The sequence below is a fragment of the Phalacrocorax aristotelis genome, chromosome 9, assembly GCF_949628215.1.
Source record: "Phalacrocorax aristotelis chromosome 9, bGulAri2.1, whole genome shotgun sequence".
NCBI classification, from domain to species: domain Eukaryota; kingdom Metazoa; phylum Chordata; class Aves; order Suliformes; family Phalacrocoracidae; genus Phalacrocorax; species Phalacrocorax aristotelis.
The window spans coordinates 29,916,498-29,933,174 of NC_134284.1; the positions used below are offsets into that span (position 1 = coordinate 29,916,498).

A 16,677-nucleotide genomic window follows, 5' to 3' on the forward strand; every position below is an offset into this window, starting at 1 on the left:
CAACGTTGTACATAAAAGTAATTTCCTTCCAAGCTATAGAGTCTGCAGCAGATACTAGCAGAGCTATCTGCAAGACAAATTCTGCTATCAGAATTTATATGCCCATTTCTCAGCAAGTTAACTGGAAAGACTGTACATCTCTAATTAGCATTTGGCTTTGAGAACTGACAGAAAACTAGACTGTTGAGCACTTACACCCTCAGAACTGCAAACTAATGTTGCCATGGACTATGAAGTCTCACCATCAGCTTTAATCTTTACAAGCAGAATGCAAACCAAACTCATTAACACAACTGTTCAGCTGGGTAATAAAAAGATAAACTCTTAAAAAAAGGGAACTGTGAAATCATTAAATTCATTTAAAGACAAAAATCCCAACAAAGCTAGTCATTTAAAAAGTACAAAGTAATGGAACAGCAATCCTAGGCACAACCAAATTAACATCCCAGCTTAACTGAAACTTTTAAATTTCTTGACCTTTTCCATTTTCCCCTTTACAACTTCAAAAGTGAATTAAACAGGCTCTTGCATTTTCATATTCAGCTTTCAAGACATACAAAAACATATCCAAGAAGTATTTGGTGTCTGCAAGTACTGCCTGCCAAATCTTCAACATTAACACTAACATTTCCCTAAGCCAACTCAAACACCCTCCTTCGTGAGGTGGCACCTCCCAAGGTGTGTTGTCATCTACTGATCATTCTTAGAAACTAACTCACAATCTCAGCTTTGCCTAATTGAACCTCCTCTCATCTTCAAGTTAGCTTTGGACACTTAGATGAAATTTTGGACAACAGAAGGTGTGGAGAGATGTGTTAGGCAGCTCAAAAGTACTGCTACTCAATTTTTTTGTGGTCCTCTCAGTGGACTACAGTGCATCAAAAGAAGAGAACTGAAGATGCAGGAGATCCTATACCTGGAAACTTGGTGATACTCAAAGTTTAGGCAGGTCCAGACCCAGCCTATAACCTGCCTTACTCAAGAGCTGAACTACACTAGCAGCCCCTCAGGCAGCCAAGAGCAACCATCCCCACATCTGCTCCTTGCTGCCCAGTCTCAGGCACAGCTGCTGTGTGCAGGGTCAGACCCAGGCACCTTGGCCATTTCTGTTTTGCTCCACTGACTCACTAACAAAGGAAGTCACATCACTTGACTTCTCTACAAAAATGTTCCTCAAGCAGTAAGAGGAGCAAGCAAAGCCTGAAGTCTGTGATAACCTTGAACAGCAACAAAAAGACAACAGATAGCAGGAACAGCACTTATCACGTCCCTCCATACAGAGGAGGCAAAAAGCAGCCACTCAGGCATCTGCAGCTTAAAGGGCACTTTTCTGAGAGCTAGCATCATGCTGAATGTCAGATTCAACACCCAGAGAAAAAACAGCTTCAGTCACAGTGTTATGGATTGTGTTTCTTCTACATAAATGAGCAAGTGAAGACAGGGAATGAAGCTGCTTGCAACTTGAACTGAAGTGTATGTGCTCTTTGATAGGACCAGTCCTACCAAAACCCTTCCCTGTGAAATTAAAACTGAAAAAACACCAGCCCTTTCTCTAGCACAAGGTAGAAGAAAAACCTTCAGTTGAAAACCCACATATTTACAGACCAAACATAAAACCTGGGTCTGGTGAAGAGTGCAAACAGCATCACACCAACAGTTTCATAATCAGGGTAGACTAGATAACTTAATATAAAAGAATTAATGAGCTTCCTACTTAAGTTAGACTATAAAAGTCAAAAGGAGAGTCAGTGCCCCATTACAATTCATGCGTACAATAGCAAAATATGATTAAAGTTTTCTGAGCACACAAAACTACTGAAGTCTGTAGCTGAAATAATTCTTCTCAGTCGTTTTTGCAGGCGAGTTCACAGATCTGCACACACCACAGCCTGCCAAAATGCTACTGCTGAATAAACTTACACAGACAAACTTTTAATCTACTCCATCATAACTAGCTATCTATGGACTTATTTTCATAACTACCAACCAAAGAGATAAATATACTGTTGCATCCACCACGCCCAAGTCTAGGGCTGCACAAGTCTATGAAACCAGCCTGTGTCCAAGTTACGTGCAAGATTCAGCATTTTCACAACTGGCAGCAGTATATTCTACAGTGCTGCAAGCAAGCATTTGTTGCCATCACAAGGACAGCATATTAAAGACTCAATGCCAGAAAAAAAACACTATGTGCTTAACTCTGATGCAAGATTGCCACCTGGAGGATTTTAGAAGAGAAGCAAAAATCAGTTGATTCAGTTCATCTCACTAAAACGCATAGCAGGTAATTATTTTTTGCATGAAGTAGATGCAGGTTACCCCTCTTCCTTCCCAACACAGCATGACTATGAATTAGTTTTGTAATGTGAAAACCTAGTACCAAGTAAACCAGGTAAATACTCTTTGGGATTTCCCAAAAAGCTCTGCAAATCCAGCATATCCATATTTTCTTCTGTGTTGCAAATTACATCGTGACCACTCTACATAACTTAAAATTAACCATTAATTAGCGCCACCTCCAGAAATCTGGGCCACAAGTAAGACGAATTTTGCTGACATTAACACTATTTTCACTTTTCAGTACCCAGTGTTTTCGAGTTCAGTGTGTGTATTACGGGTGGAACCCACTTCAGGACTGCTTGAGGCTGCACTACAAAAAAATATTTTGTCAGGATTTGGTCTATCAATATAGACTACATGGAAGTCAATTAACAACTACCAAATAAAACCAAAACCCCTACTCCTACTTTTGTAATATTGAAAAACAGAAGAATCCTGCATTGTACTAAGAACCAACCAGAGCAAAACACAGAATCTGATACAGACACACCATTCATCCTCTTTACCAGCTGCCTCGCTAGTACTTTCTGTGACAGTAATTGTCCATCTCAAAGTTTTAGAGGAGAAAAAAGACATAGAAGATGAATGGCTAGTAACCTTAGCTGAAATTCTATGAAAGCTTTTTCCTCCCTGTAGTTAGTCCATCTCTTCTTTAAAGTTCGCTGACTATAACTTTCCATTTTCACAAACCCCAGAAGACTGAAATACTTCAATCAAGGCAAACCCCAGACAAGTTCTGCAGTTGAGGTTTTGTAGCTCACACTCCTAGATGAAAAACCATCCTGAAGTTTTTAAGGATAAAATAGTATATACAAAACCCTTCAGTAACTTTCCGTAGGTACACCTGAAAAACAGAGCATCCCATAGTTTTATTAAAGGGTAAACTAAACTAAATTTGTCAAGGAACGCTGCACAGTAAAAATACACGTTTAACATCTATGGCAGTGCAAATGGGTCCCTGTTGCTTATAATTTACTTGCATTGCAAAGGTACTTTGCAAAACAAAAGATGTGCATTAGCAGGAAGAAACTTTCTTGACATTCTAACATTTTAAACGGTCTACTTACAAGCATTGTGGACCCTCCTACACTAGAAGTTTTAACAAACACATGGTAGCGTGTTAAGGGCTACTAGTTCACAGCTTTCATTTTGCCCTATGAGCAGAAGCGAGCAGGTAGCTTTCCACAAGTAACTAAATTGAAGCTGATAAGAAAAATGTATCTTGCAAACTCATGTACATTTGTAGATGGAGTCTTAATGTATGTATGCTGTACAAGAGCCATGAGCTCTACATGATCCTGACTCGATGCTGAAGTTGGACTGTCAATGCCCCTTGCAGCCTCCCATTTCTATGACTGTGTCTGTATAGTTGTCACCACCCTAAAACCTCCTGGCTTAGTCACTAAGACTAAGTTAAAAGCCTAATTCATACCTGTTGTTGTAAATCTCAGATAATAAATGCCAACTTGGCATTTAAAGAATATGCATTTTTAGTTTACTACATATTTTTAAATCAAAAGCCACCAAAACAAATAGAAAATCCAAGTAAACAAACACAAAACAGTAAACCTGTTTCAAGACAGTCACGCTCTTCAGTCTCGCACAGACACACTAGCGATGTTCATCCACCTCACATCCCAAAAGCAAGGTAAGTCCTGTGGGGCAAGAATCCCACTTTGGTGGCCAGCCTACCATCACTCCATAACCATCCTACTGAGGCTCTCCACAACATGCATGAGGACGAAATATCCTGTAGGTCTTATCTGGAGTTAATAAGTGCCCCTGGCTCCACCAGCTTGTCTCCTCCATCCCACAGCTCTGACACCTCAGACTACAGAGGCTGCATTCCATTACGCCAACCTTCTTTTTTTTAATCCTGTTTAACCTGGGGAAAATGGCACACACAGCAGCATTGCCCACCACTCTCCTCCCTCTGCCCACTTTCAGACAAACCTGAGAGGAGGACAGAGTTCTCAGAACTGCAAGGTTTCTGTCAGTTTTGTAAAAACAGGCAAACCCAAACAGGTTAGGGTTGCTAAAAAACAGGCAGCCCCAACAGGTTGGGGAAGACACACACACTAAGCAAGAGCTAGCTAAAAGCTTCTGAAAAATAAATCTGGTTTAAATTTTTACTAGACATGTGACCCCAAACTCCATAGCAGGCCAGGGGCAGCCCCAGCTTGGGGCATCAAGCACCTCTATGGATCCAGGGGTGGGCTGAGGCCAGGTGGGATGACAGCCCGCACATGGGGGTCAGGATCAGGCCCAACAAAGGGAACCAGGGTCAGACACATCCCTGGGGTGGCTGGGCAGGGCCACAGGGACGGGCTGAGGCCAGGCAGAACAGGAATGCGGGGAGCTGGGGACCAGCCTTGATGCAGCATCATGGGGGCAGGGGCTGGCGTGCCCGGCGGTCTGACATGGGGTCCAGGGCCATGGGCAGTGTGAGGAGAGCCTCAGGGAGAAGCTGGTCAGGGACAGCAAGGGACAGCAGCGCCTGGAGTAGTAGGCAGCTCTCCTGCCACTGCACTGCACACATGGAGATCCCCAACACTTCTAGAGGGCAGGTTTCCAGACTGCCTTATGGTTTGCGCTCAAGGAGCTTATCGGATGCTATTTTTCTCAACTTACTACTAAGCATTTAAAGGTGATTTCTGGAACAAAAGAAGCTGAGCTTCCCCAGACACAACATGTTTCAGGATCGCAAGCTCGGTATGCCTTGCAGTACCCTTTTCTCATGCTGTATTTTCTCAGTTGTGTCTTCCAGCTTGCTGCTGCACTGCCTGCACATCAGCTTTCTCTGGTAGGACTGTTTTCTTCTTGAGTAGTGTCAGAATGAAGTCCTAGACTTCCACTTTCTCAGGTTCTTTTAACAAAAACCTGATGGGAGTTCTGGACTATCAGGTTTTGCACCGTGCTGAGCTTTCCTCCCCTCACTCTTCCGCTTCATATTTTGTTTTTCTCCTGTCAGCCTCAGGGAAAATACTTGTGAAAACAGTTTCTCCCAACAACTACCATAAGACAGGGGACTCCCACCCAGACACAGTGAAAGAGTCATTGGAGAATTCGCCACCTTCAAACACAGTGCAAAACTTTAACTTGCCTTTCTGCAAAAGCAGCTGCCATAAAACCGATGCAAACTAGCGAAGGGCTCGGTGGAGATCCGTCTTCCAGGGTGCAACTACAGTATAATGGAGAAGGAGAAACGTAGCATTCAAACGGGATTCTGTTAAGAACTTAGGTATGAAAGGAAAAAAAAAGCAAGATGCTTTCATTCCAGTTAGCAGAATGAGGAATTTTAATTCAAATTCTCCCCAAATCTGGCAAGAAGCCACAGCAAACAACCTCTTTTGGCTCATTTGAGAGAGTCTGAACTGGTTATCAGTTAGAAGGTGGATAGTTATTCTTCAAAACTAAACTCAACTAGGAAAAGCACACGCCTCAAACATTTTTCTGTGCAATTAACAGCGTTCTTGGAGCTCAAATATGCATGACAACCCTTTTCTACTAGTGTCTGACTTATCCAGGGTCAAATCAGTCAAGCTCAGAAACTCAATTTCAACACATGGCCTTCACAAGCTTCAAGGAAATAATATGCCCAGGGTTTAAGTGTTAAGGCTGGTCTCTTACCTGACTGTGACCACTTGCAACAGAATTAAGAATTACAACTAACCAGACCAGTACAGGGCCTATCAAAGCTTTCACAAGCTTGCGCTTTGTGAGGACTTTCCTCTCAGATGATCAGTAAAGAGATACACAGTGGTCCCCTTCTGGAGCATAAAGAAGGTATTCCTTTGCTAGTGAAAGAACTTACCAGCTCATGACCCAGCAAGTGACAGGTACCTCACAAGAAGAGATGACTTGCCACTCCCCAAGACAGGCAGCATTAAAAAGAATTGTGGGATTGGGCTAGCTTGCTATTATATCCTCCATTTCCTCCAAGACCATGGCAACGAAGTGCATTGGTGTTATTATATCAAGACAAATAGGTCATGCCCATGTCCAAAGGGCATCTCACAGGACTGGGATGGCCTAGCTCTCTCCTTCTGTATTTATATAAGCATGCTATCTCCTCGTATATGCCCCAGCCACCACCAGGGAAGATTTCATGGTCCTTATTACAAAGTACTGCATGTGCAACTTCAAAAGCCTTACCCTAAATAAATCTTCACCTTGCAGTTTAGATTTCTGGACACCACATCACAGACTCCTGCAATTTTAAATATCCCTACTACCAACTTCTCACAAAGAGATCAAAAGAATTACCTAAGCGTTTTCAAGAGTCAACATATGTATATAACTGTCAAAGTCAGAGGAGTTTTGTGCTCACTACTTCCCAAAACACAAGCTGAAAACACCCCAGTATTACTACCTAGGGACACCTACACTTTATGCTGCAAAACCATAGTCCTCCACTTCTTGGACGAGTTTTAAAACAATGGCCAAAATCCTCAAAAGCATCTTTGTAGAGTTCAAAGAGCATGATCTTCCTCTGAAGACTCAAAAGAACAGCTGTGCCAAGTCAGACCGAAGGACCATCTAGTCCAGTATCCTACTTCTGAATGGTAAAGTCCATTAATATACATGCCTACAAGTGAACACAACACATAGGAGGAAAGCTTGTCGTGATACTTCTCTCACATAATCTCCCACAGTCTAGAGATCTGTGGCTCAAGGACTTCCTGAGCCAGAGAGAGTATTTGTTTTAATGGCCGTGACACATTTGTACTCTATTTGCCCCATCATTTTTTAACTCATGCAAACTTCTAACATCCACAACTTAAGATTCACAATTTAATTATATTGTGGTTTGGGTTTTTTTTTTGTTGTTTGTTTGTTGTTTTGGGGTTTTTTTTGGGCAGGGGGGAGAGGGAAGGATAACACAAACAAAAAACCCTCCTACTTGCTACCTTTAAAATAATCTAGCAGCTAGATTTCCTAGCACTCCATTTTTTGCATTATGTGATACCAAACAACTGCTCATCCATGCCATGTTATTCTACTGTATTTACAGACCTCTACTATGTCCCCATTCAATCAAGTCTCTTCCAGTCTGAAGAGGCTGAGTCTATTCAGTCATTCTTACAGAGAAGCTCTTCAAGAAGCCCTCCTCTTGATCACCCCGTATTCCTCTACCTTTTCTAGTGCTATTAGAGGTTTCCTTGAAGAAGGGGAAGAAAGAGAAACACACCAGAGCTGCACACAGTATTTAAGTTGCAGATAGTGCTGTGGATGTGTAACAATGTATATGCTGTCCCATCCTTTCCCTGATAGCTTCTAACATTCCCCTTCCCACTCTGTTTATTTTGTATTGCAAGCAAACATTGTGCCAAGCATTTTTACAGAGCTATCCATTAAGACCTCGCGATCTCCCTCCCAACTTATACTAGCTAGTCCAGATGCTACCACCCCACAAGTGGCAGAAAGGAACAGCCTTAACTCTCACTGCAATTCTCGATCCCACCTGCTATCCTACTACCCAGCTACTAAGAGCAACAGGTCCTTCTACAGACCTTGCTACCCAAAATAATTTAGTGTTGCCAGGAAACCTCATTAACTCACTATTCACCTGTTTTCCAGATCATCAGCCCAGAATCTACGAAACTTCACTGGCACCTCCTTCAGGAGACTTACTTATTTCTAGTCTATGTTTCTAATCATTTTGAGTAGTTACTCTGCTCAGTAATGACCTTCCGCTATCCATGACAGCTCAAATCCTTTGAAAGCTTCTAGTGAAGGACCTTGCTGACCTCCCTTTGCAAATCCAACTATCTGCTTTGTCCACTTACTGACTTTTTTAGAAAGCTCCAAAAGATCTGCAAGACACAACACTGCCAAAAAATATTCTTCCCCCTTATTTACCTGTACGACCACCTATTTTGTCCATCACTGCTTCCACCCTTCTGTCCAACAGACTTACCAGCTGGCATCTCCCCAAACCTTTGTGCAGTAACAAAGGAAAATCTCTCACCATATCCAAGCACAAGCCCACACTTTCTCATCACACCAATACTCCGTTGTTAAAACTGTCAAAGCAATGGAAAGAGACAGACTCACACACCTGCACTGGAAAACACTGGCTACACTGGCTATACCAAACTTCGCTGTGAAAGGCATCAGCTTTGAGGCTGTGGCTTCCTACACAAGGGACATTGATAGCTGAATGTAAATACTGTCCGGAAAAACTCAGCTGTGATTTCACACCTTCTTCCAACCCTGAGAGAAGAAAAGACAGGATTTCCCATGTTTTATAGTGAGGTTGCTGGGCTTATTAGCAAGGACTTGGCATGATCTAGACAGGCCACTTTGTATTAATAAAGAGAAGCGCAGGACTCTTCCTCCTGCAGCAAACAAATGCCAGATTCTGAATCCTTCACATGCAGCTTGGCAAAACAAAAGGTCTTGCTAGATGTCCCAAAGAAGAGTCAGTAACAGTATCTCAGTGCTTTCCATTCCCTTTTGCTTATGATGAAGATGAAAACAAATAATGAACAAAAGTATCTCTAACTATTTGACATATATTAGTACACAAATAGAAGCCCTCGTGAATCTTGGAAGGGTTTGGGGGATCTTGTTGCACAGCCAGGAGCTCTGAACTCTGGTAGACATGAAGATCCCCATTCAACTCCCAGCTCTGCAACAGAGAACCTGACAGCTCTCACACCTTGCAAAACTCAGACACTGGTCTCAGTCACCCAGCCCTACTGACCAAGAGCCAGGGTCTCAAAAACAGTGGTCGAGGCAGCTCTGGCACTGCAAACACTCCACAGAGTAGGGCTGCCCATGAACAACCAGACTGTCTGAGGAGCCTCAGCCCAAGGCATTTCATAGACAGTGGAGATCCCTCAGAGCCACAGACCTAGAGGCTACAAAGATGACAACAAAAGGTGTTAGAAGTGGGTGACTTCGATGCAAATGTGCTTAGGTAACCAGAAAAGTCACCGAGAGCTATTGTTTACCCGAAAGTGTTGCTTTCAGGAAGTCCATGTTTTTTGACTTAAAAAAATTCACATTCCATTGGAAATTCTCCAGCCAGCACAGCCAGAGACACAAATTCTGTCTTGTTTATACAGGAAAGGGCTTTTCTACCAATTCCCAAGGACTAAAATCAGTGTCATACAGACACTGTATGTAGACAAGCACACATCATGAAGACACTGTAACTGCAGCACAAGTACCTCTTTTCAGATTAGTTCATATCACTCACTTTAAGTCAAGCAAAAGACTTATTCACAAGAGAAGCATCTGGTTTGGAACATAAAGAATTATACCAGCATAAACCACCCAATATCCAAATTTCCTTAAAATATTTACTGCATGAAATAAGGCTCCAGCTCATCCTTGCAGTAACTTAGCAAATCTACAAACAGCATTGCTTTGGAAGTCCTGTTCTGTTGTTTCCACAAACATTTCACCAAAACACATACATTACCACACATGGGGACTTTCTAGATCACAATGTGAACACACAGTGACGCCCCTGCAACCACACCTTTTGCCAGCCAGATAAAGCCACCATAAGCATGCTAGAATGTGCTCCAGTTACATTTCCACTTTTACACACGCACCTCTCTTTACAGTGCTTATCTGTCTTCATGGGTGCTAGAATTATTTTTTCAGAGTAACATATGACAGGTAACTAACTAGCTATACAAGATCAAAGAATTAATGCACTATCCAGCAAAAAAAGATTAGCCAACAGCAGCATCTCAGGGCTTCCACAAAAGGGAAAGGGCTCCTTAACGAAACTTAGGAAAGTACTGTGCAATTAATCCAGAATAAGAAAAAGCCTCAGTATGGTGCCATTCTCTCTTTTCCTTTTGATATTTTTTTTTGTAGGATAAAGGCATCCCAAAATGGGCTCTAGCTTGCATGCCATCTGTCCTGCATAATTTTGGGTGGGAGGGAAAAAGCAGTAAAAGCCCTTAAAAACAAACTCTCCACATCAGTACAGGAAAAAGTGAAGGATACGAGAGCTGCTCATAAGCTAAAAAAAAAAAAAAAGTAATGCCAGCACAGCACCATGAGTTGGAAGACAGGAATGGCATCAGACAAATCCTAGCCTACAGTAAACTCCAAAACTCCAACATGCAGTGCTGCCCTCTCCACCACACCTCCTCTCTCTTCCCCACAGCCATACAATCCCCCTTGTTTCACTGCTAAACTCCTTCCCGTGCTTCTTGCTTATGTTTGTCTCCTTATACACATTCCCCACACCCATTTTCCTTCTCTCCCTTTCAAACACTGCATCCTCCCCACACCCACTTTCCCTTCAGCCCCCTTCCAAACACCATCTCCTCTTCACTTGGCCCTTTTCCAGGCACACAGGCCTTATCCTCCAGAGCATTCACAAAAATCCCCCAACCCACCTATTCACAAGAGACTCTTGACCTTTCATGTCCAGCCTCTTTCTCCTCCATCACACTGCCTCTGTGCCTCCACATACTCCCTCTACCCATCAAACACCCAACTCGCCTGTCCTCTACCTCTGTGCCTCCACATACTCCCTCTACCCATCAAACACCCAACTCGCCTGTCCTCTACCCCAAATAATTTCACATACCTCCCCATTCCCCATGCACCCACTCCTTCCACATAGAGTCCTAAACTGCCTCTCATGCACCCACCCACCCCACGCAGGGCTCCATTCCCTCATGTGCTCACTCCTGCCACACAGCGCATCTCTCCCATCTTGCACAGCTTTTTCCCCCATTCACCCCATTTCTCCCCACGCCCCATTTCTGTCTCACCTTGCACAGCATGCTGGTCTCCCTCCCCATGCACTGTCTCCTGTTTCCACTTTGTGCAGCACTATCTCCCACACGCACCATCCCCATTCCTCCTCTGCACAACGCGTTCTAGCCCCGCAACCCCTTTGCACAGGGCCCTGTGTGTTCCCCCCCGGCCCTGCACCCCTTTGCACAGGGCCCTGTGTGTTCCCCCCCGGCCCTGCAACCCCTTTGCACAGGGCCCTGTGTGTTCCCCCCCGGCCCTGCAACCCCTTTGCACAGGGCCCTGTGTGTTCCCCCCCGGCCCTGCAACCCCTTTGCACAGGGCCCTGTGTGTTCCCCCCCGGCCCTGCAACCCCTTTGCACAGGGCCCTGTGTGTCCCCCCCCGGCCCTGCAACCCCTTTGCACAGGACCCTTTTCACTACACACTGTCCTTACCTCCCCCAGCACACACACCCCCACGCACCATGCCCGTAACCCCGCTCTCCGGCACCCCCGCGTCCTGCCCCCGGCCCAGACTGCCCTCAGCACCTCACCCCGTGCACCCTCCCTGCCCCCCGTGCCCCTCACAGCACCCTCTCTCACGCACTGCCCCTTGCCGCCCCATCGCCCCAACATCCTCTCCCCATACATCGCCCCGTACTCCCCCTCACACCCTCTGCCCCAGCACTGCCCCTGTACCCCCCGCCCCGCCTCCCCCTGCCCCGCACAGCACCGCAACCCCCGGCCCGGCCCGGCGCACGTGCGCCCCGCCCCGCCGCTCACCGTCCAGCGACACGAACTGCCCGACGGCGGAGGAGCCGCCGCCGCTGTTCTCCACGAACTGCACCTCGGAGACGATGATGTTGTCCTCCAGCACCGAGCCGCAGCCCGTGCACACCGCGTCCCCGCGCGCCGCGTCCACCTCGATCTCCGAGCAGCCGCAGGCGGCGCACACCCGTCCGCCCGGCATCTTGTCCGGCGACCCCGGCCCGGGCCGGGCCCCGGCCGCCCGCGCCCCCTGCCCGCCGCTGCCTCTCTCCCACCCGCCCGGCACGGAGCGGAGCGGCGCGGCACGGCACGGCCCGGCCTCGGCGCAGGCCTCGCTCGCCGGGACCGGCAGGGGGAGGAGCGCGGCGACGCCGTCCCCGCCCGCTCTCGCGAGACTTGGCCCAGCGCGGCCCCGCCTTCACTGCGGGCGGGGCGGCCCCGGCCCCGGCCTCGGCCTCGGCCCCGGCCCCGGCCCCAGCTTTGCCAGGGGGCGGCGGCTTGGCGGTAACCCCCGGGCGTGCTGCGGATTCCCTTCTGTATCCGCAAACAAACAGCCGCCTGGCCTACAGCGTGGCCGCGGAGGGGGAGTCCGGTCAACCCGGAGCAGGGCCCGAGGGCTTGGCGTGACTGTCGCCCACACGGGGAGCTCCGGCCCGCTGGGGCCTCGCTTCCCCCTTGGGGCGGGGACGGCCGTTACCGAACGGCGTCCCGGGGCCGGCAGCGGCGGGAAGGCGCGGGCGTCTGTCAGCTGAGCTGCCGAGGCCTCGCTGGGGTGGGGGAACACACAGGCCGCCACCGGAAACCGGGGACGTCTCTGGAGGCGCTGCTTGAGGAGCAGCTGCGGGCCGCGCTCTCGAAACGGGCATTGTATTTGCGTTCCTCCATTTTACAGTAGTCTGCTGCCAGCAGTGAGCCGCTGCCGGCGCCGGGCGGCACGCTTGGGTACTCGCAGTTCTGCAGAACAGGGCCCGGGGTGTTTCAGTTTAAGTGATGGGTCTTGTACTTCAGACAGAACACGAGAATTCCCCAGGATTCGTTTCACCATAGACTTGTTACCTAGCCTTACTCCAGACTAGATTGATGGCACGGTTTCTGTACAATAAAACAAGCGTGGTAACACTTTCTGCCAATCTTTCTCCTTCCTATTCAGGGGGTTTGATTTTCAAGGACAATAGTATCGCTAACAAATGAAATCTGCACCGCATCTGATGAGTGGTACATTTTTTTGAAACCCCGTAAAGCCTGTAATAATTAAAAGTTGTGCAAAAATATGTAGCATGCAGTGAAAAATGTGAGCCTTGTGTTCTCATCTTCCGTATGCCGATTCCTGCATTCCCTGCAAATAAAATTGGAGCTACAACACTCATACTTGCATTTCAAAAGTTTAATATTTGTTACACTTCAAAAACAGATTAATTCATCGATCAAATCAGTCATTCTGTAAAACAGGTAGAAGTTTTGTGAGGCGTAATGAATTGGTTTCAGTAAAGCGCTGTACGCTCCGCCTAACAAAGCTGGCATAACGTTGAAGTCTAGTGCTTTGTAACTCTTTTGGTTATTAGCTCCTGAATCGAAGAACTCGGTTTTCATCCAAGAAAGTTATTGCTCACTTTAGCACTCAGCCCGCATGTAGTGAATTAGCACGGCATGCCACAGATGGGAAGGGAACTGGGCGGAATAGGTACCGTAGCTGGATCTTTGTATAGACTTTCATCTGTTGGCTTTCGAAATATGCAGGTAAGTTAATGCAGAAGCAGAAACTTTCACCTTACAAACTTGCTGATGTCAGTATCTGTGTTGCACCGAATGACTTGGGTGCAGCCAAGTACCACATATAGACCCCTATGAACTGAACAGATAGATGGTACAAAATGACTTGCTGCAGCACATTTAGAGGCACATCGGGGCACATACTAAAGGTATATTGTTCCATCCAAAAAGCTGAGCATCTCATAGCCGTGAAATTACGTCATATACCTAAAAATTTGCAGGTTCTGGGCTTTTGCAAAAGGAAAATAGCAATATTGTAATGGAGATTGTGCCACTATATACACAGCTTAGCTTCTTTCTTATTGTCCTTTTCATTCTGTTCTCAGAGATGTGTTTGTGAAAATAAGAACTTTGGGTTTCTTCAGGTTCCTTCTGTTTCTGGCGTTTGTTTCCTTCCTGAACTTCTTCCTGCTGCTGGTAAGGTAATGAGTGCCACTGCAGCCAAGAGTGATCTCACAAAATAATATAACGTCAGGGAGAATGATATCCCTGATAGACAATTATTTTTAGCAATAATGGAAATAAATGAAATAAATTCTTTTCCTCTCTCAGCAAAGTCCCTTGACTATAGGAATATTTTAATTAAAAATTGTCAAGCCAGATCAGCTTATTTGTCATATGTACACTGTGCTTCTGACAGAGGCCAGGATGAAGACAAGAAATCCTTCAGCAAGCAGTTCTGAAATACCTTTCCATAAAAAAGCTTTTTCTTGGCTCACTTAGGTGGAGACTAATATAGTCCTGAGCCATGAGGGCTTAAGTTTTACATCCTTTCCAAAATTGTTGGTGTTTTGATTGTTTTAAGCGTTATAAGCCTTTTCTGGAAGTCCCAAACAAGTTCTTGAGTTTTCGAATGTGAGCAGCAGAGGGCCCTAGTGACAGTATAATACACAGCTGCTGTGCAAAAAAAAGCTCATTTAATGTCATACTGAAGAAGGAAGTGTGCTTTAATTTTTATCTTCTTATAAGTTCCCAGTCCTGAAGACTGAAGTCCTTTGCCTCCCACTCATGAAAGCTTTCTTATACAATACCCCTCAAATATTTCAAACATTTATCTAGGATCGTTACTGGCCAAAATATAAGTAATTTTTCACCTCTGTAAGATCTTTGTCCTTTCTGCTTGCAAGAGGGTTAACTAAAATCTTTTTGACCAGTAACATTCAGCCTGCTGAATGAATAACCCATCATGCAGTTCACTTGGTTTAACAAAATAATAACCTTTCAGTAAATTGTCTGAAGCCGAAGTCATAGTAAGAACCAATTGATTAAAAAATTGTATTGACAAAACTCTATTCCCTGCAATGTTTTGCCCTTTTAGTTAAAAGGCAGAAAGGAGCTGTTTTCCATTTCAGCTACCCTCATATTTCATAGCTCCTATTTTCACTCCTAAGGGTGACAAAAAGCGGTGATCAGGATGTCTGTTAGCCCAGACCAACCAATTTCCTTCCTGCTGTGTCTCTAGGATCCCCAAATACAACCCATCCATGAGTGTGCGTGTTTGACATTTAGTTTATGAGGTTTCAAAGAGGGGAACTGTTCTTATTTGCTTGAAAATTAGATTATGGGGTTTTTTTTCTACTGCTCATACAAGAGTAGGAAGAATGCAAATGGACTGTACAAATCCAGGTTGGAGTGTGAGGGAATCCCACTCCGCTCCTGCAAATGCTGAACAGCACAGCAAGGAATATACTAGAGCAAGCTGATGAGGCACTACTGCACTTCCACAAGAGATGGGTCCACTTCTGTAAATATAATGATGTGAAGCAGACACTTAAGATACGACAGAAAACCCAGACACTCTCTGGCTTTTTGGTCATTGCTCAACCATCTGGGACTGAGCCTCCCGATGCACCAGCCCATGTGGGAAAGATTTTCAGTTAGAGGCACAAAGTTTAATCCCTTGATTTGATCAGCTGCTGTGACCATCCTCAGGTCTCTGGCATTTCACCTGGAATCGCTCCCTTATAACCAGGCCTAAGAGCAGTGCCAAAGCGTCTCAAGAAGTTTGAATATGCACATAACTTGGGATGAAACACAAGCAGAAGAAGCCTTTGGCTTTGGACTGTCCACAATAAGGCATGAATTATGCATTCAACCTGCAAATTTGCTCGCAGATTCTCTGGAGATGAAGTCATAGGGATACTAGATAGAAGGGGGAATAAAGGATTTCAAAATAGATTAACCGTATAAGGTGACAGCAACTGGCCACTTTGTGCCAGTCCAAATGCATTTGGCTACACTAGTGATGAACACGAGGGGGCACCCAAGGAAAACGAAATCGTCGAGGAGCTGCCACGCTCCCGCAGGTTAGACTTAGACTGATTTTCCTTTTTTTCCTTTCTTTTTTTTTTTTGGTCTGCATATTTCTAATTATTTCCTTATTTCCTGCCATTGTTTTCATGACCTTCATCAATAAATGGCAATTTAAAAAGCTTTGGAAAAAACATTCTGAGAAGAAAAGTTTTTGGCATCTGTCAAATCATGTAGTAAAATAGCTCAGCAAACACGTGAACTTATCTCTGTGTAATCACATCCCTGCTGTTCAGAGACAGCACTTTCCAGCTGAGCCTTGATCCCTGAGTAGGTGGCAGAGATCCCATGGCTTTCCCAGTTACCTTCCTAGGATCTGTGCCTGCTACGATTCTCAGGATGTGAGGACAGCAGAAAGCACAAATACTGTAGATTAGAAAATCTACCAAGAAATTAGCAGAGAAAAAGTCCAAGGATATTGAGTACAAAGATCCAGAAGCTACTGCCAAGTGAGGAAGTCTCTCATCAGCAAATCGCTGGAATCTGTGAGCCGTATTGCCCAGCTATTCTGCTCGTAACATCTTCCCCTGCCAGCACACTACTTGAGGATACACAGCTGATCAGTGAGTGCTTTTAGGAAGGATGTAAGCAAGGTAAAAATAGATATCCTTTCCTATTTTCTAGCAATCTGCAGCTCAAAGATTTCATGAGCTGAAAGCTAATACATACTAGCAGACTTTTTATCTGATTGTTTAATCAGTTTTTGATCTGTGTATGCTTTTAAGATCAACGACATCCGGTGTTTTGGGGTGTATCACGACTTAGATAGCAAGTGAA

At 45.4% G+C, this 16,677-nt stretch overlaps 1 protein-coding gene across 2 annotated transcripts in view; it reads right to left on the bottom strand.

Moving 5' to 3' along the window:
* Positions 1 to 12,189, bottom strand: part of BRF1 (BRF1 general transcription factor IIIB subunit) — a 175,899-nt gene extending 163,710 nt beyond the window's left edge. The window contains exons 1-2 of one of the 2 annotated variants that reach the window (XM_075104103.1): positions 11,836 to 11,969; positions 5,444 to 5,521 (exon numbers count right to left, since the gene is read on the bottom strand). Coding sequence is in view for 1 of the 2 variants with exons in the window: in XM_075104105.1 (XP_074960206.1) it covers positions 11,836 to 12,022 (187 nt within the window). In the remaining variant the exon portion in view is untranslated. Of the gene's footprint in view, positions 1 to 5,443; positions 5,522 to 11,835 lie in introns of both variants that reach the window. The other variant, XM_075104105.1, reaches the window with a different exon arrangement.
* Positions 12,190 to 16,677: the final 4,488 nt, after the last annotated feature.